The 20,672-nt window shown below is 36.8% G+C and overlaps 1 protein-coding gene across 2 annotated transcripts in view; it reads left to right on the top strand.

The window, feature by feature from the left end:
- The first annotated feature begins 4,367 nt into the window (after nucleotides 1-4,367).
- Nucleotides 4,368-20,672, top strand: part of Snx17 (sorting nexin 17) — a 57,879-nt gene continuing 41,574 nt past the window's right edge. Inside the window, exons 1-3 of one of the 2 annotated variants that reach the window (XM_081755827.1) lie at nucleotides 4,368-4,678; nucleotides 15,592-15,784; nucleotides 17,668-17,843. In XM_081755827.1, coding sequence (XP_081611953.1) covers nucleotides 4,622-4,678; nucleotides 15,592-15,784; nucleotides 17,668-17,843 — 426 coding nt within the window. In that variant the 5' untranslated portion in view covers nucleotides 4,368-4,621. The remainder of the gene's footprint in view (nucleotides 4,679-15,591; nucleotides 15,785-17,667; nucleotides 17,844-20,672) is intronic. The other variant, XM_081755826.1, reaches the window with a different exon arrangement.

The following is a 20,672-nucleotide window of genomic DNA, read 5'->3' as shown; positions in this document are numbered from 1 at the left end:
CATTATAAGAGACGTTGCCTCACAGCTTCCAGGTTTATTTGCACGACATAACTTATTTTCGACAAAAATGTCAGATAGCGGATCCTCGAGGCGTAGCAACGATATAGTAGTGGAATTGAAAAATGGATATGGTAGGTTTTGATACTAGAACCCTGTTATTTTAGTTATATAAATGATATTTTTTAGGTATTTACAAGAAAATCCAACAAAGAAAACAATGAAATGTTTGCATACTTTTTTGTGTGTTTCGTGCATACAACCTTCAAATTCCAATAAGAAGTGACGTATTTAGGGGGGTTCCGGGCTTAAGCCCCCCGAAATCTTACTTACTATAGTAAAGTATGTGAAATATCTTGCAAAATTTTCACATTTTCAGGTAAAGCCCCCCGAAACAAAATCGTAAATACGCCACTGCCAATAAGAAATAAATTTGTAAAACGATATCCAGATACAAAGGGATCAGTTTTTTCATTTCAGAGCAATCACAAAATCTTTATTTAAAAAAAATACACATTTCACTAAATCGTTTCTGTTCTTCGAAACTGTCCCGATATCAAACGTTTTACGAGTACGCCCCCATAATTTGAGAAGAAAACAGTACCATGTGGATCCAAACAATGCAATGTGCCAATTTTCCAAATAATTAATAAATAATCTCAATTAAACTTGTTCTACTTGGTTATCTACATCTCCTAACAAACCTAAGTATATCTCCCAGGTCTCATATATCATGTTTCAGCGTATCAAATTTTCAACTTATATTCCGAAAGAAATATGGCCGTGAAATGAAAAATTCCTTCATCATATTTACCAACAATACTATCAAATATCACATACATTTTGAGATCAAAATTAGGACTGTGGCTGCAGCACTGTTATCTCTCTGTTTTTTCCATGTAGTACTATAAATATACCACATTGACTTGATCCCTAGTCTTCCGTTGCAAGCGCTGCTATCGGCTGAAGGTATTCCACTCTCTTTCTCTCGCTTAGCAACAGCTGAACCCTTATTGGCTCAACGCGTGGGTGTGTGAGGGTGTGAGCTTTAGTTCGCATTTTTGCCACGGCTCAAGACATTTTGGCAGCACAATAGAAACATTTTCGCCGAATCCAAGAGGTTCATCAAATACATGGCTCTTATTGGCCACATACCTTTGACGTCACAAAGTTTCAAGTTCAACCTGCTACTCTGCTTTTTACTTTCGTTTTTCTGTTTTATGTGTGCGCGTGTTTAAAAAGAGAGAGAGGAGATTAACAATATTATTAATTGTGAAATACATTGCATTATGGGGCCGCGGTGGCTTAGTGGTAGAACGTTCACCTCTGGTGCATGGAGTCCCTGGTTCGATCTCAGCTTGCGCCAAGTGAACTTTGTGGTGGACAAACACCGTGTGCGTGGATTTTCTTGGGGTTCTCCCGTTTTTTCCCACTTTCTTCATTCCACCATTTCATTTATTTATCATAATCTCCCTTAACCTAACGGTATAATCGTGGGACGTAAAACCCAAAGATTTTATTTCATACATTGCATTATAAGTCTTGATTTCTGTTCATTTTTATGCGGTACAAATATATTATCCTTAAATAAGTCTTCGTCCAAATATTTTTTTTTAAAAAAATACGCACGACACATAAATGTTATTACTGTATACAATTTTAACATTTTTATTACATCACACCACGTATTACCTGATGGTGCTTACAATGACTACACTGGTTTTTGCAGAAATCGTACACTTCGTAATGCAACAGCTTCTTTTGATTTCAAATTTACATACAGAACTTCGGTTCCACTCACTAGATGATGCAACATTAAAAGAACTTGGTCTTGTTACTTTTACCATGTAACTTTTTTCTCAAATTAACTTTACATTACACGCGTGAGTTCGTCTTCATTTACATCCAAGTATAGGTCTGGTTTAGAAGTATTTTGCGTCAAATAGCATTCTAGTATCGTTCCCATTCTGGGGACCGGCTCCCTATTGCTCATGTGGGCTCCATGTTCTTCCCTAAATTTACTTTTTAGTTACAGCAGAAAGTTTATTTTTACTAGGATATAATATTCTTTAGCGAACTTCGTTTAACGTTATACAAACATAGTTAATTCTATAATTGCTGGGCCTGCCTTCATAATGACTGTATGTGTATGTTTTTTTTTACGAATATAGGCCTGCAATAATTAGCGTAACGTATTCAATTTGTCCTATAATCCTCTTAACACTAGGACAGAGCGGTCAATTTGACAGTTTTTTCTAACTTTTCCTATTGTTATTCTCTAAGCATTTTACTTAGAAATCTGGAAGTCCTTAACTTTGTATCATTTATAGAGTAGACTATGTTTAAAAATCTTGGAGACTGTCACGTCATTAGGGGAGCGTTATGTCGCAGTACTCACAGAAGGACGAAGCGGTCATTTTGACCGTTTGCTTACACTGATACTGAAAACATTTTATTAGCAATTAATGGTCCGTAATTTCGTTCAATTGTAATAACACTTTGCGCACGTGCGGATATATATTGTTACTAACTTTTCTATTATCCATTGTAAATATAAGGAATTGTATATCACTGACATTTACAAAGAAAGTAGCGATCACACATTGACAGTATATAAATACGAGAGGAACAAGAGTGTAGCTATTTTCAGTACTATGCATAAGGGAATTCGTGTGTCACAAGGTAAGAAGAAACCTGTCATTGTACTTTGTTGCAACAAAACCAAATTTGATGTCGATATCGTTGACCAGATGCTTCGGAAATGTTCTGTAAAATAACCCAACAGGAGGTAGCCGGTTCATGTGTTTTATGATGTGATGGATATAGCATGTCTCAATTGCTGGATTGTTTATAAGGCAGTAACGGAAAGATATATAAGAAGAAGACAATTCCTGAGACAGCTCGCAGAATGTTTGACTAAAGCTGAGAATGTGCACGACTAGATTGACAATTTCTCGGATGATGATGAGCAACCACAATGCAAGAAGAGAAAATATTGCTAAATTCTGCTATGTAATGGCAATAAAATTACGGATGTGTGCAAGATAGTAAGAAGTGTGTTTTGGAAAGTGTGTCGGTAAAATCAGAAAGCAAGTGTTTTTGTAAGAAGTGTGCTTCTCATTGATTGTTCAATTTGAAAAAGAGACTGCGACAGAAAAGTGATTGATTTATGTGTAAACTGTTTCCGTATAAAACGAAAACCGATTTCCATCACTACGCAATAGATATACTGTGGTGAATGAAAGTATTTGAAAATTTATTCAAATATAGTTGTACTCTTATAGTGAAAAAAATAGTTTCTTGCATATGACTGTCATAATTTTGCAGACAATCTGCGGACATTACGGTAATCTAAAACATTTACCTCCAAATTTCCTTTCTAAAGTACCATTTTTAAATTATACTTCAAAATTAAATCTAAAATAAATACACAGGGTTAAGATTTTTTAAAATGTATATTCCTTATCGTAGAAATACATAACATATCTGTATACATTACATACTTATAACACTGTAGTAAAAATAAAGTCTACTATACTAAGTAGAAATTTTTATTTCTAGTTACTTATTATCAAGTAAATATAAAATTAAAAATTATTATTAGCAAATTGGAAATCGGGTACCATAAAATAATACCACAGAAGATATCCAATAAATGGCCAATAAGCCGCTTCCACCTTCAAATATAATGTAGCGGTCAAATTGACCGCTTAGTTCTTAGTGGGGGTAAATTTTTCCAGTCCTTCTAGTGATATATACCTTCTTAAACCCTTGTCTGGAGGCAAACACACATCTGAATGTCCCCCCAAAGTTACATTAAATCGGCGCCCTTGTCAGCCGCGAGCATCATTTAGGGGAGCAGAAGGGGGCAATAGCCCCCCAAGATTTTGAGGAATACACATACGTTAATCGACTGTCTACTAATACACACAAAACGTGAAAGTCTTACGTCGGTGGTGCTTTTGCTCCCCCTCAAGTGAAGTCTGAAATGACGCCCCTGTTGTCAGCATGTAATCATTTCCAGGGCATATCAGTTTGCACGTATATTATCAATATGTACGGAGTTATTTGGACATGTGCAAATGTAGTAACAGTCCACAATGTCCTATGTAATCGTTAAAAGTGAGAAAAGTGAAATAAAAATGCTTTCTTAATATGACGGACTATTCTTAATTTACACTAGTTGCTGTATGCAGAATTTTGGGAAGACTAACGGAATGACTACCAAAAATTTGCTTTGCGATTTTCTACGTGGAATTTAACGAAAACTGTGGGAAAACGAACAAAATGATAACCTATGAATTGTCCTCTACTGTGTTTTAAGCAATCATGATGCACAGGATATATATCAGAGAGTAATTTCCGGGCAGCAAGAGTGCAAAGCTCCTTGAAAAGAAAACAAAAGTGAGAAGTGTACCATTACTATTGTTATTGTTATGGCTGGAACTTCTGTAGTTGACTTTGTTTTGGACAAACATATGGATCTTTTTCGTCGTGAATAGGGAAGACTTCGCATGCTAATCTTTGTATATACTTGTTAAGCATATGACAACACCAAATATTGTAGCTGGAGTAATTTACTTTTGTCCAGAGTGTGATATGTTACTTTCAAAGGGTGTGTAAAATGCATTTCTCAATACCAGATACGCAAGAGTTCAGTGATGAAAACGGATCATATATGGTAAGTGTGATTATGGATAATCTAAACGAATAAACATCTAGTATTAAACGGAATCATGTCTGTATCTTGTATTACCAAATACAAGTTACAAAGTAATTGACGTGAAATGAACCTAGAATTTATGTAAGCGATGACAAACCGTTACGTAAAACGAATTACCTAACATTTTAAAAATATTTTTTCACGTTTAAAGTTTCATTTAATTTTAACCTATAAATATATCTTACAAAGATTCCATTTATTGAGATGTTGCAGAGTATAGAAATGTAAATACCGGAAACATTTTCTGGCTGTCGTTTATGAACACAGTGCTACGGGTTGTAGATTATGCTGCATCATCAACAAATGTACGCAGTTTCCGGAGAATTGTTCTTCGTAAATCCAATTAACAAATACTATTCGATTGTTTCTAATATTTGTAATGCCGCTAATAAGCCTGCTGCTCAATTTATTTACCAAGTTTGTTAGTAGGATTGAGTATAGCCCGCTCCCCCCAGTTATTTTTAATGAATCATAGTGATTCTAACGGTTCATATTAGTTCAAAGTGAATCGGAATCACATGTTATAAAGATATAAGATGTAAATCTTGTGGTAAGGAGACTTTAGTATAAGTAGTAGTAGCGGTAGTAGTAGTAGTAGTAGCAGTAGTAGTGGTAGTAGTAGTAGTAGTATAAGTAGTGGTGGTGGTAGTTAGTAGCAATACTAGTAGTACTAGTAGTAGGAACGGGTTAGAAGCCCCGCAGGGGTTGGTTGGGTTCTGTTCTCGATATAAGTAGTAGTACTAGTCGGAGTAGTGGTAGTAGTAGTAGAATTAGTAGTAGAAGTAGTAGTAGAAGTAGTAGTAGTAGTAGTAGAAGTAGTAGTAGTAGTTGTAGTGGTAGTAGTAGTAGTAGTAGTAGTAGTAGTAGTAATAGCAGTAGTAGTAGTGACTCTTCCAGTTCCGGTGACAAAGAACTGGGGGGAGCGGGCTATACACAAGCCTGTTAGTATATATACACACATATGTATAGATACAACTAAAATTAGTAGCCTAAATGCTCGTATTTCAAACAATCGCTTTACAAAGTGAGTGGGTAGAAGTTTCTTATTTGGCATACTCCTTAAATTAAAACTTCAGAATAGTTATCTTAAAACTTATATATGGTCATAATTTAATTATGTTTCTGAAAGAACATACCAAAATCAAAAGCAGAAAAGAAAAAGAACTAAATAAAAGCAAGAAACTCATTCCAAATTGTACGGTGTACAAGGTTTGACAGGGCAATGACGTAGTCCCTGCTTCCATTTTCATCAATCTTCTTCAAAAGATAATGAAAATGCCATTATTTCAATACTCAAATAACCGATTTGTACATAGATACATTAAAAATACATTGCCGTCCCAGTTTAGATAAAGATAGATTTGTAAAATTTACGGAAGAATTAGCCTATGAATGTTATGTTACTTTGAAAGACCAATGTATAGGTACTTGAAATGTATCGGGATCGCACCAGACATGTATTATAACGTAAAGCGATTTTCATATTGCCAGCAGCCTTCAAAAACAAACCGTGTAACTTAATGTTGTATTACTGCGCGGACTAGTGTTTACCAATTACAGTAGCCGAAAATTGTTTCGTCTGCTGTAGCACGTCCATGCATTCCGGTCAAAGGTGCGACGTGACGTACTTGTCTCGTCTCATACCTTTACCCTTACATGGGACAAAACAGCCAATGTTATAGCTATAATCTCGCCGAAAATGGTTATTTTGGTGCAGATTCACTTGATACACTTCTTTTTCAGTGAATTGACTTTTCGTATCTTGAATAATCATTTTTAGGATTTGGACTTGCATTCCTCTGTACAGATTCATTTTAGGAGGGCTTCAGTGTACGTATATAAGAATTATTGTGCAAAAGACACTAACCACTTATACTAGTTGGCCACTAAAATGCACGAATGCTATTTGACCAAGTTAAAGCAGGACCACAGCAGGAGTGGGCCGAAGGGAAGGGAGGGGGTGCTTTTCTAGGGAGCAGACCTGTCCGCGAAGGTGGGTATACACAGAAACGAGAAGAATTATGTATTTGTATTTTACTAAAGCCTTCTTCCTATACTTTTTTAATTGCATATTAGAATTCCAAAGTAACATTACACATTACTAACGTAAATTTCAAAATTATATGGATCCTTTAACTCTCAGACACTTCTAGAGTTACGTGTTAGCACATTGACTTCACGGCATTACTCAAGCAGATGGTTCTACCAAATTTTGACACGTTTCTTAGATTTTCAGGTTAGGTTAGAGCCTTGTATTTCTTTCAGGAGGGCTCACTATAACTGCAGTGTGGACTTGTGGCCACTAAAAAGCACGAATGCTATGTAACAGTCAGGGCAGGAGCGCAGCAGTATGCCCGAGCGGTAGTAAGGGAGTGTGTCAGTATAGCATGCGCGTCAGCGATGGGGCTGTACGCACAAACAAGGATAGTCAAAGAACGCACAATACTTTCATTATCACTCAAAATTCAATTCAATATGTTATGCACTGAAAGTAATTACGGTACTTATATTCACACTTTCATTTCTTCCCGAAAATTTCTATTTGAGGACCTTCTGCTCGAGTGAACCCTACTTCACTATGTAGTTGTTGTTTCCAAGCCGCTTGCTGTACTATTTAAGTTAATATCGTGGTTAACCCTAACTGTATGCTGTGGTTACTAACTGCCTTTTAAGCAAATCCGTGCGTAAGAGGATCGAATTTCATTAATGTATTTGTACGTAGATAACGCATCTCACAGGTACGAACACGACATACTTAGGTCATTTAGACGCTAGTCTATTAAAATATTATTACAAATTTTTTCTTTAAATTTTATAAATCTGTGAATCCATACAATAAATCTGCACTTTATTAAGAATTAATGTGATGCGCTGGTGTGTAACAGCAAATATACTTATCCGTATAGGAAATTTCCTTTTTCATCTATCACCTAAATCTTCAACAAATCCATGAGTAAAGCTGATAGTGTTTACCCATAAGTTCTATTTCTCGATGTGCATTCTCATTGTATGTGGTGCTACCTATACTTAATAATGTCGTCCGTCACCTTCAAAGGATTATTATACTTACTAATGTCTCTTCCGGCATTTGCTTCTACTTGCGGAGGCACTCCTCGAAGTCCACAGGGTGAAGTGTGTCAAGGACCTGTTGCGATTCCACTTGGATGTCTTCAATGGAGACAATATGTCGCACTTTCAACTCGACTTTCTTCTTCGGGAGCAGGTAGGAGTCGTACGGGACTAGGTCAGGGGAATAGGGAGGGTGAGGAGCCGTTACCATGTTGTTTTTGGCCAGGAACTCCCACCAACAAGCGAGGTGTGCGCGAGCGTATTGTCATAGTGCAGCAACCACTCTTTCGTTTGCTACAGCTCTGGCCGTTTGCACCGAACATGTTCCCTCACTCTCTTCAAAATCTCGCACTAAATCTTTCCATTGGCATTCTGTCCAGGTGGAACAAACTCCTTATGTACAATTCCTCGAATGTCGAAAATAAATTATCAGCATCGACTGATGTTGCTGCGAACTTTTTTCGGCCTTGTAGAGGCTAACGTGATTGCCTGATATGGGTTCGATCTTCGCTACTTCAAAACTGCTTCCTTCCATCCAGCTTTTATAAGCCTAAAAGCTGATACAACCGTAGGTTGGAGGATTCTGGTCGAATTCGGATACAAAACTATTAAAACAATCCAAAGTTTTTTGCATTATCTTGAAAGTTGATATGTCAAGTGAGTCTTATGACCTAACTGGAAAAGGAACTCGTTTTTGAACTACAAGCGGATGAAAAACATTTCCAATAAATTCGCAGAAGATTTCTGATTTCATCCAGCCGTTGTCACTTCTGCCTATGCCCCATGCTTTAGGAACTTTCCAAGATAGTTCCAAAGGAATTCTTTGTAATGGGCAGATGATAATAGGGGGACACACTGTGTCATCTGCAGAAGAGATGTATGATACATTACACAAGACTGGTCTTAGCGTTTGTGGTTTGAACTTGATAAACATTCCGTATACCTCTTGGAGGTAAAACAGCGTTCTTTTGGGAAGTTAATTTCGTCTCCATTGTATATTCATGTAGGATCATCAAGATGTTACCTTATGCTCAGCATAACGTAACATGGCCCGGTGCTTTTGAGCACCTTGTATATTGGCAGGGAAATTTTAAATTTTATTTAGAATGTAAGAGAAAACTTTTATTTTATAGCAGGAAAACCGTAGGTCGAAGATTTTGTGTAATTTTTGTAAAACAAATCGTTTCAATGGATATTATATGAATATTACATGAATATTAATTATATTTTGTATATTTTACGCATTCATCCAAGTATATATCATTATTTTAGACAAATAAGTGTATATTCCAGCTTTTTCAATGGTTTTCAGTTCATTTCTATTCATATTTCGGCATAGGGAATCTTCACAAGAAAGCTAAAAATTTTATTTCGTAAAATCTTCTTCAAAATTCCAAATTAAGAAAGTCAGCCATAATTTCTTCTTGGTGCATCTCTTTGTTTCGAAGTAAATTATTTGATTGGATAATCCACAATCACAGCTGCGGCTGAGATTTCGGTTTTCTTTGATCTTCACACAGAAGCCTATCATCCGATAGTTACGTCACGATTATCTTCCAATTAGGGATCATCTTCATGTAATTCTTTGTCTTACGGCGTCAGCCATTTCAGGAGACAGACGTGCAGTGTTTAGCGTCTGCAGAAATTGTGGAATAATTTGTGGTTACGTTAAACTGTGATAAATTCCTCGTTTTGGCGAGTATTAGAAATTGTCAGCAGAGATAAACGTGCTGTGCTTGGTGTTTTAACAAAATTATTAAACCAATAATATTCAAAATTGTGAAGTGATTTCGTATTGCATAAGGAATACTAGCATGGAAGTTGTCTATCGTTACGGATTGAGCCCATCGGCAAATTTTACGTTCTCGGTCAACGAGAGAACGTAAGAGAAGCTAGAGGAGACGGTGACGGAGAGCGAATATTGAGTCGTTGTGCAGGCATCGAAGAAGAGGAAGTTGAGTGATGTTCAATGGCTTTTAGATCGGTGCTGCAGTAGGTGGTATCAACAAATTATTTTGGGACCACAGTTGAAGAGTCTCCCAGAAGACTCGAGTGGATTTGTTCGTCAGTAAACTTTTTTTTAATATATCCGTTTAGTCTCTGTTCAAGAGATGAAATCACGTAAGTAGGAACCAGTGCAAGTGAAAACTCACTCCAGGTATTTGGCTTCAAAATTTCCTTGTCTCGACAAACAAACATGTGTGATTATATTTTCTGGTGCATGTGTGAAATTCATAACATGAAGTGTTAAGTGCGTAAAGTTTCCCTCAGCGCCGCACACATACAGATTCGGGCAATGTGACATCGTGATTTCATTCGATGGGGGGGAAAAGAAAGCTAGAATCTCAGTACAGAGCGATTGTCGTAACCTCAAGAAAATGTGTGTACCACACACGCATTTTCCCCCAGTGAAGAAAAGATGTTTTAGATTCCCCAAAAATCTTGAAAGTATTCATTTTCGGTAACACTGCTCGAAATTAAGTTTTATTTATTTTGGCATGTTTTCTTTGGTTTTGAAACAAAATGATTCTAAACGTTGATTTTTGTATATAAGTGTCAGATTCACGGCTACTGTTAAGTGCAAGGGTACATGAATTTTGCGTACCGGTAACTGAAAACTTTCGACAATAGGCTAAACCTTCGTAATATTTTAAATCTGATACCCATCAAGTTTAGAAATTTCAGTTTTTTTTAATAATTACTAGTAAATACCTTTTCTTCTTCTTTAAGAAACTTAAAAGTTTCAGAGCGACACGAATGCAAGTAACCACTGCGTCTTCGGTTTGAATGTGGTAGCGAAACAAATAGAAAATACAAAATAAGGATGGTGCTTTGTGAAATATATGTGTGATTTTTTTTATATATATATATATGCTTGTTTAGGTTAAGTTAGTATAGTTAGAGTAGGGATTTAGGTTTAAGTATGTCAATATGTAAGTGAATGTTTACCTGTGCTAGATTGTTTAGTGGGTCCGAGCTGTAAGAGAGGTCGCGAAGAGCGTAAATCCTCGATGCCGGCCACAATCTCCATGCACAGAGAAGTTTAAGCACCAAAGAAATAAAACAAAGTAAAAATAGCTAACCACAACAGTAGGCAGTGAAGTATCATTTTGTGTAATGTATTTATATTGTGTCTTTTCATTTGTTTTGCGTGTCGATTCAGTGTAAATGTCTTGAAAGCTAAGAATATTAAATGAAGAATATTAAATGAATATTAAATGAATATTTTGGGAATATATGTACAAAGTAAACAATGTTTTTGGCTCTGAAAGATATAGAAATCGATCGTATTAATTTTCGTAGATGGGTATGTCAGTTTAATGTAAAGATTTGCTTCTGTTTTCAAATATTTTGTCCAACACTATTTTCATGAATATTTTCGAATAAAAGTTACTAGCCGTGAAAACATCTTTCTTTTCGAATGCAGAATCTAATTATCTCGTAATTTTAAGAAGTAGCAGAAATATGGAGTTGATGTTTTTGGTATGCATGCGAAGCATGATCAAAACAAAGAGCAGTACGTACAGAATAAGTTTACTGGGGAAATGAAATAGCTGTGAAATTCAGGGAAGAGACTTTCCTTAGTGTGACCGAGTTGAAAACAACCGAGTCTGTAGAAAATCTTTCATTTTATCAGTTTCTATCAAAATCTCAGTTTGGACTTTTTTTTTTTAGTTACAAAATTCTGTTTCAAGATATTTTTTTTTTTTTTCTAAAATTCAGATAGGGCTTTCACAGACAACATTAAGATCTTCATTGTGCTCATTGCCAGCTCCACTCGTAGGTCGATGTCCTGAGTCTGTAGTCGTGGTTCACAACCTATTTCCGGATGGGATGTGGATGATGAACCGCAGGCCTGGATATCGGACTGTGAGTCGAGATGGAAGAGAGTTTGGAAGCTTTATATTTCGGGCCAGATTTGAGTTCTATTTTCCGTAGATGATTGGCTTGGTGAGTGTATCAGTGGCTGTTGATGACGAGCCCATACGGGCCCAGTAGGTTCGGTGTCACTAGTCAGTGATACATTCAACATAGCATGTAATCTCAAGGAAAGGGAACATCGTACAAAAACACAACAATTCATATTACAACATTTATTTTATTTTATTTATTTATTTATTTTTTTTTTTTTTTTACAAGTTAAAAAGTACTTCAAACATCCCCTCTTCTTTAAGTAAATCTTCCACTGACTTGAACCACCCTTGGATGTCATCCGATACACAAGCACTAGCAGCAATAAGTCCGTGAGCGCTTTTGTTTGCCAAGTTCCGATGCCGCTTTCTGAAACATCTGTACGATTTATCACCAGGTAGGTTATCTTTAAATGGCGTTCTCCTCTGATTAAGATTATAAGAACTCCTGGACGTTAGCTTTTCCTCTTGGGAAACCTTTTCTGACGCATTCGCAAACCCAGCGGACCAGAGTTTCCTCTTCTTCAGCAGTTAAAATAGGTCCTGGAGATGAATTATTGCATTTCTCACTCCGATGAAACTGAATGATCGAACACGGAGCACTACATACTTTCTTGCAGTTCTCACTCCCCTTTTACCTTCAACATCTTGCAGAGCCTTTTGTAGCTGTTTTTGTGTGTATGAAGGTATATCCAAATTTCTAGTTCCGTGAATAAATCTGCAATAAAAAAGGAGCGCGGAATAAAGTAACTTAGAATAAGAATCGGATTAATACATTTGATAAAAGCATGCATGAAATAGGATTATTTTAATATGCGTACTAGCTGTAATAGTACTAGAAATAGATGTATTAGTACTAATAGTAGTAATTGTGGCCTTACTTGCTATAAAAATAACGGTAGTAGTAGTGCTGGGGGCGATAGTAGAACTATTAAAATTCGATTGGGCGATGAAGAGAGTATTTTTAAATAGGGCGTACATGGGATCACAGGAAAATGAAGGAATTGAGCAGGCGTAAGCACTCGAATAAGCAGCCAGCTATACAAAGTGTAGAGAAGCGACGGAAGCATTATGTGATTCCAGGTTACCACTGTTTCTTAAAGAAAAAAAGAGTGCAAAACAGCAGTCATTTTGTATGATCCAGAAGGTTAAATTGTAAGCGGTGAAGAAAAAGGGAAGAGCAGAGATTGCATGTCGCGGAAATGAGGGTGTTGGACTTCTGGAGTAACGAGAAAACTGAGCTTAAAAAATAAATAAATAAAAAAAAATGCTTAAAATGTTTTCCTATGTGTAATGTTACAATTGTCCTTTCCACCCGTGCAATTACAGAAAGTTTTCGTCATTCAGTGTCACTGACTGCTTTAGGCTACAGTTTGTAAACATGGCATACTTAATAAAGATAAATTCTACATAGGCCCTGAAAATACCCTCTTGACAACATCAACATTTTATATTCCAATAACCGCGCGAAATCTCGCCCTACCCTTTTTCCTTCTTACATTATCGAATACCGGCTTTTAAAAATATCCAAAATTAAGCGTAGGCCTACGCATAAAAACTGAAATATTGATTTTAAAATTCTAGTGACCGACTAAGACAACGAATATTAATAATTAAAATATGTTTAAGTGTACCGAAAGTTTATACTAATAATTGGCACTCTGAATGCCGGTACTTGGTACTGGTTCCAACAACTGGTTAAAATAAAGCTATCAAGGTAAGAACTCTAACATCGCAATTCTTATGCGTTAAGTACAGCAATGGTAATGTTAAAGCATGAAAAAGCTATTTATACAAAAATGCCAGTCATTGGTCCCTGTGCCAAATAAATGGGCATCAAGTATATTAGCAATACCAATTATTGGTACCCCGTGAAAGCATGAAACGTTTTTTTTTTTTTTTTTACCATTGTTGGCAATAAGAAGTAATCCACTTCTTGAAAAGTATAATTACCGTAACCGTTCAAGGGGAAGCATGGAAAATATTTCCATTACAACAATAAATAACAACAGAATAATAAAAATAACAACAGAATAATGCATTTCTTAACCTACCTGCTTAGAATTGACTAGAAATGTTGAAAATCACGAAAGCATTCCAAATATATCCAATTATTTCAAAAACAAAGGGCTAATGGATTGACACTGCTTGCAAATAACAACTGACGACCAGGCTAAAGAGAGGGAACAAAACAAACGTTGCCAGTGTACTGTATATATATATATATATATATATATATATATATATATATATATATATATATATATATATATATATATATATATATATAGATAGATAGATAGATAGATAGATAGATAGATAGATAGATAGATATATATTTGGTCTAGGAATTAATTCGTGCGGTTGGTACGCACACATTGAAGCTGTAGTACAAACACAAAATACATAAATACCTTAAGAAAAATATTGTCCATCGCTAGCCACCACTTTCGCTCATCTGTCAGGCAATGCACGGATTCCGTGGCGAAAGAAGTCCTCATCCTTGGAAGCGATCCAGTCAGAGACCCATGTTTCGATATCTTCTGAAGAAGTAAACCGCTGTCCAATCAAACCGTTGTTCATGCAATCGAACAAGTAGTAGTCCGAAGGAGCAACGTCTGGTGAATACGGCGGGTGGGGTAAAACTTCCCATCCGACATTTTCTAAATAGGTTTTGACCGGTTTTGCGACATGTGGGCGAACGTTATCATGTTGAACAATAAGTTTATCATGTCTGTTCTCCCATTCTGGTCGTGTTCTGGCCAGAGCTTGCTTCAAACGCATTAATTGTCGTCGATAACGTTCTCCATTCATAGTTTCACCCGGTTGCAGCAGCTCATAGTACACCACACCTTTCATATCCCACCATATGCACAGCATAACCTTTGCACAGTGAATATCTCGTTTTGGTTGTGATGGACGTGGTTCACCTGGTTTCACCCAGGCCTTTTTTCGTTTAGGGTTCTCGTAATGGATCCACTTCTCATCACCCGTAATAATTCGATGCAGAAACCCCTTTCTGCTCTGTCGTTGAAGCAGCAATTCGCAAATGGTTTTTCGTCTTTCAACGTCTCTGTCTTTCAATTCATGTGGAACCCAATGTGACATCTTTTGAATCATTCCCATGGCTTTCAAGCGTTTGGAGACTGTTGTTTGATCAACGCCTAATGCTGCTGCAAGTTGTTCCTGCGTTTGACACGAATCCTGCTCGAGCAATGCTGTCAATTCTTCGTCTTGAAATTTTTTTGGCTGTCCAGCTCGCTCTTGGTCTGCCAAGCCGAAATCACCACTTCTAAACCGTGCAAACCACTTCTGACACGTTCGCTCAGCTAGAGCATGGTCACCATACACTTCCACCAAAATACGATGACTTTCAGTCGCACTTTTCTGCATGTTAAATTAATGCAGCAGGACACCCCGCAAAAACACTTTATCAGGCACAAATTGTGCCATGTTCACTTAACTACAAACTGGTGTTGTTGACGCTTTAATCCACTGCCCTATACTACGAACGATACGCGATGACAGGGGTTTGCAACACATGTGTGGATACACGGAACTGTGGGACACTCCGTTCGTTGCGCCATCTCTTGTCCACCCGCACGAATTAATTCCTAGACCAAATATATATATATATATATATATATTAATTTTAAGAAAATTCTTTTAAATGCCAAAAAACTGGCCAGTGTCAATTACAGGAAAGCTTACCCTACCAAGTTTAGTCCAGATTAATATTTATAATCATGTGTCAGTTCAATGCGTTAAATTCTTACTTAAGGAAGTTGTTTTATTTGTTATATGGTGCTCACCTCGTACTTAACTAAGCATTTAGTAAGAGAAAATCTTGTTAAAAAATATAGAGCCTGCTGTATATTTTGTTCTTAACAGGGATATAATATCCACGTGAATGGTGTGTTCCACTGCACAGTAAGATATCGGCAGCTACACAATCTTCATGAGCAATTGAAGAAAGAGTATGGAGCCAACAGTTTGCCGTATTTCCCTCCAAAGAAAATATTGCCTTTGTCTCCTAATCAGTTGGAGGAAAGACGTGCGCTTTTGGAAAAATATATACAGACGGGTAAGTTCATATATGTCTAAAGACGTTCCACAGACTTTTCATAATAATATAAATTTCTTCTTGTTCTTCCAAATGACTAACGTTTCAAAAGTAATATTATATTAGTAAAATTTCCTTTCTTTTAATGTACAGTGTTTAAAAAAGAGAAAATTATGATGTGTATTTATGTTCTAAAACTTTTTACATCTGCTTTCCTAGAGCATACAGTATGAATCGTTCCGATTATTACTCATTTGTGTTTAAAATGCAAGTTCATTTTCTCCGCTTATAGAGTTGGACATTTTCTCAGTTTTCGTTTATTTTAGACTCTGTTTTAAGCTCTTACAGTGAGAGTTCAACATTTCATACCAATTTACTTGTTCTATTTACTGAACAAAAAAAAAAGTTAACACAAGTATTCTAATTACACAACATGTGATCAATAAACACGATTAATTATGTATGTGATGATTTATTTGAAGGAAAGGCCGTACATGTATGGATGAATAGAGTTTATTATCCGTCAAAATGATCGCCTTCAATGGTTATTTACTTCTGAGAATGGGTGTAATTGTTTCGCGAACTTTGGGCTAAGGCACCCTGTGCGATGCGGTTAACTATAGCATTCACATTGTGTTTGATGTTGTTAGTGTCCGAAAACCTTGTCCTTTTATATGTTTTTTCAAGCGAAGGAGGAGGAAATAGGGGCCAGATCTGATTAAAAGGGGGTGATGGAAGGCAACAAGCCTTTTACGTGCCAGAAACTGCTGGACGGTTATGGTCTTTTGAGGGCACGCATTATTGTGCAACAGGTATCAGGATCGATTTTCGGTATACTGGGGGCTGACACATCTGACCGTCTTGAGGATGTGATCCAATATGTTCACATAAGTGGCTGCATTCAATATCTTACTTTCTTGCAGATATTCTTTATGAATGATCCCTCCAGCAACAAGAAGTTAGTAAACATTGAACTTCTTGCATCTACCTGTTTTGATTTCGCTGACCCTGGGTCACATCATTCCATGCTGTTCCTTTTCATTTCTGAATCATACTTCAGACACTACGATTCATCACCCGTAACAATCCATTCAAGTAAGGTGGGCCCATTATCCATTTTGTCGATAAAAGTCTCCGCATGACTCTATCCTGTTTTGTTTCTAATCAGGAATGAAGACGTTAGGCACCAAGTGCGCACATAGTTATACTTACCCAATTTTTGGTTACAATTGCATAAGCAATCCATACGACACTCCTGTGGATTTCACCAAAATTCGAACCGTCAGTGGATGAACTTCGCTCAAGGGTTGTCGAAATTTTTCGATGCCTTTGTCGGTATACAACGTCACGGGCCAACCTGGCCGTTGTATATGTTTCACGCTGCCCCGACCCTCAAGAAAGCGCTTGTAGCACTCACACACACACTTTTTTGGAAAAAGCATTGTTTCCATACACCTAGCGCAGCGTGTTGTGGTATTCCTATATCGTTTTCCTAAGTTTGAACCAGAATTTCACCCGTAACATCTCCGCTGCACTACACGTTACTTTTACAACGCGTACACGCAAATTACACGTCTGAACAACCAAACAGCTGCACAAACAATGACAGACACACCTCTGGCTTCATCACCTGACCTTCAGAAAGTTATACCACCTACACCGACGCCAGCAATTCGTTTACCATGTTTATTGATCACAGGTTGTATAACTTTAAAGTGCATATCCTGTAACCGATTAATCCAATCATCTACCATAGCTTAAGCCTTGTACAAGGCTGCGACATAAACAGCCGAAAATTCTGGTTTACATTAATAACTAGGACACTTGTACGTATTAGATTTCATATATTAAAGCGTGTCTTTTGGTGCTTTTTTCAATAATTCTGTATAATATTTATTTTGTAGTGAGTCAAGACCCTCGTGTGGCCAATAATGAACTGTTCAACGGATTTCTTTTATCAGCACAACAAGAGACGAGCAAAGAACGAAGCGAGGACGCTGAGCTCGACGTCTACTTAATGAATGGATATAAGATTACGTTGAAAGTTCTGACTACAGAAAGGTCTGATGACGTATTAGAGGTAAGAAAACAACTTTTATATTTTAAATTTGATCTAAACTGATAAAGGATTTCGAATACAGGGGCTCCATTAAGTCTTGCTGAAAGTTACGTCTCTGTAACGTGATTGCTTGGATTGGAGTTTAGCGTCCCTTTCATCATCAAAGCTGTATGAGACTCCTGTCTTCAAATGACAGAGTATGAGAAGCTAAGTTCAACTGTCTTCAAATTCCTGGAGTTCATTCTTGATCGTTTGTATGAGGTTTTGTGTTTGTCTCGCTCTCTCTTCACTAATACGAGCTAAGTTTAAAAGTTTTGCACATTGTGACGTACTACATCTGTTGCAACTGTCTGTAGTGGAGGTTGGTACTGATGGTTCAGCCGTTCGAAATGAACTCGCAGTGGATTATCCCTTCGTGTGAGTTAGTAATTCCTTCCTTTTTCCTTCCATGTGTAAACAAACTTTGTAGATAGTAATTTTATTGAAGTCAGATGTTTTATTCCTTACAAGCAAACTCACAGCAATGTTATCGGACAGCAGTTGTAATACCAGCATTGTTCGACCGATTCTTATAACCGAAGTTGGCAGCGGATTTTCCTCTTTTCCATTTAACTTCACGAAATATATTTTTACGTAACCGTACTCCAAATTTATATATAGTGAGGTATAAAAAAATTGATATTAGAAAGCAGCAAATGAAGTTCTTGCTTACAAAAGTTATTCTTTGTTTTACTTTTGTAAAAACCTTGGGAATATACTAATTGAGTAAATTGTATGATTATGTCTAAGTGCAACAGCGAGTGGATGAGAACAATCATAATTGGAACTCAAGATTTGCGAGGACCCGGGTTTGATTTCCTGTGGAAGCTCATGTTCAGATATCACGTGTTCGTGAGAAGACCCATGTGTCATACAGCCTCGATACAGAAAGGGTCACTAAACTCAAATTCACCCAACAACTGGAACATTAGTACTCTAAAGAAACTAAAAGGTGGGATCGAGGGTCTTAAAAAAGCTTAAAGGTATGAGCTCGGGGGCCTTAAACTAACACAAAGTTGTGGAATCGAGGGCCTTAAAGAAACTCAAAAGGCATGGGATCGAGGGCCCTAAAGAAACTCATATACATATATATATATGGAATACAGAGCCTAATTTAAAATAAAACGGAAGATTTTAAAGTAGAAATGGTATATTGTGAAGATAAAGGAGGAGGATTAGAAATCAGATGAAGACTACAGTACCTAGACGTTAACTGTAGCTGTCTTCAAATGTCTGTTTCGTCTTGATGTAGAAATTGGGTGTACTGATACCTGTAGGGATCGAACATTGTAGACCGCTTTCCCACTTGGCCAGAGCACCAAGTCAATCTTGATGGATTTCATTGGTGTGTGAACTCCTGAATTCGGGTTCACTTGGGGAGAACCTGGGATAAATGCATTCTAGTATTTAGACGTGAGATTTGATATAGATCATATTCTTTGAGATTTTATCTGACTTGTTTTATTGTTAGTATTGTTTATTTTATTGTTGTTATTATTTATGTTATACGACCTCTGTTTTCTCCTTGAATTTAATCTGTTTTAAATTGTATTATATTACTTTACTAGCAGATTGCCTTGGACATAAACAGCAATAGAGGATGAATTTGGATTGAAATGGCATTGCAAGTGTCACTTTTCGTTTCAGCGATCCCGAATCGTTTTTATATATCTTCCCCGTACTCCCCCAGGTTGCGGGTCTAAATTTGGGTTTAAACAGCAGTTGAAATGTCACTGTGTATTGCAGCGACCGCGAAAATTGTGGATTCGGCATTAATATCGGTCATTTTTAGGTATCCCCCAAGTTGTGGGGCTAAATTTGGATTTAAATAACATCTGAAGTGTCACTGTTCATCTCAGTGGCCCCGGAAACCATGGATTCGATACTAATATCGGTCAATTTCGATCATTTGTAAATATCACCTTCCCCTCCCGTAAGTTGCATCGTCAAAGTGAAATGATAAAAATCATCCAAGGCACGAACTTCATCTATGTTGAAAATTTGATTGACATCAATCGGGTGCTTCAAGAGTTATGAAGTCACAAACTTAGTCATTTTCAATTTTGTATATTAGGTTGAGATTTTATCGGCTTTTGACTATGGTAGAAATCATGCTTTTGACCATTGTTTTAGTGTCGGCTTCTTTTTGTGAAGTGCTTGTGTTGAGCATTGGTCTTTTCATAGTGCAGACATAGGATCGGTGCTAACGTTCCTGTTAAAACCTAATAATTTATTCATAGTCCCTCATCTAGCTTTCCAGCAATACTTTGTCATGTCATCTCTTTTGATGTCCAAGTTCATTTAATGCAATCCAATTGTCCAGTTAACCAGGGTATGTAAGTGAAATAGAAGATGTAATTCAGCGACGGGTACAGTAATAATGAAGAGAAGAAGATTGAATAACGAAAACGAGAAAGGGAAAATCACTTGTTTATTTAGTAAAGAATGCTGAATGAATTAGAAGAAAGCTTCCTCCTTCCTTCGTGTCTGCTGGCTGTATGATGTTCCGTTTATAATTGCTCCAAACAGTACCCGACCCAAAGGGAAAAGCGGAGAGGGAGATCCCTCCTAAAGGCTACCGTTTTCCCTCCAAGCTCAGTTAGTTTTATGGTACATAGATCCACACGTCCTCCTCCCAAATAATATTAGAGTTCTTTACAAATATTACAGGCGTTGACTTGTGGGATTTTAAATTAGCAATCCCTACACGGTAAGAGATATAACATGCAGATATCAAAAAAATTGAAGTAGAGAAGCGGTCTTTACCTATATTTTAAAATTATAGTTTGAGTACTATTTTATTCTTTTCAT

This window comes from Thermobia domestica, chromosome 4, assembly GCF_964235325.1.
Source record: "Thermobia domestica chromosome 4, izTheDome1.hap1.1, whole genome shotgun sequence".
Classification (NCBI taxonomy): domain Eukaryota; kingdom Metazoa; phylum Arthropoda; class Insecta; order Zygentoma; family Lepismatidae; genus Thermobia; species Thermobia domestica.
The sequence above is the reverse complement of the archived record's forward strand: the minus strand, read 5'-3'. Positions and strand labels throughout refer to the sequence as shown.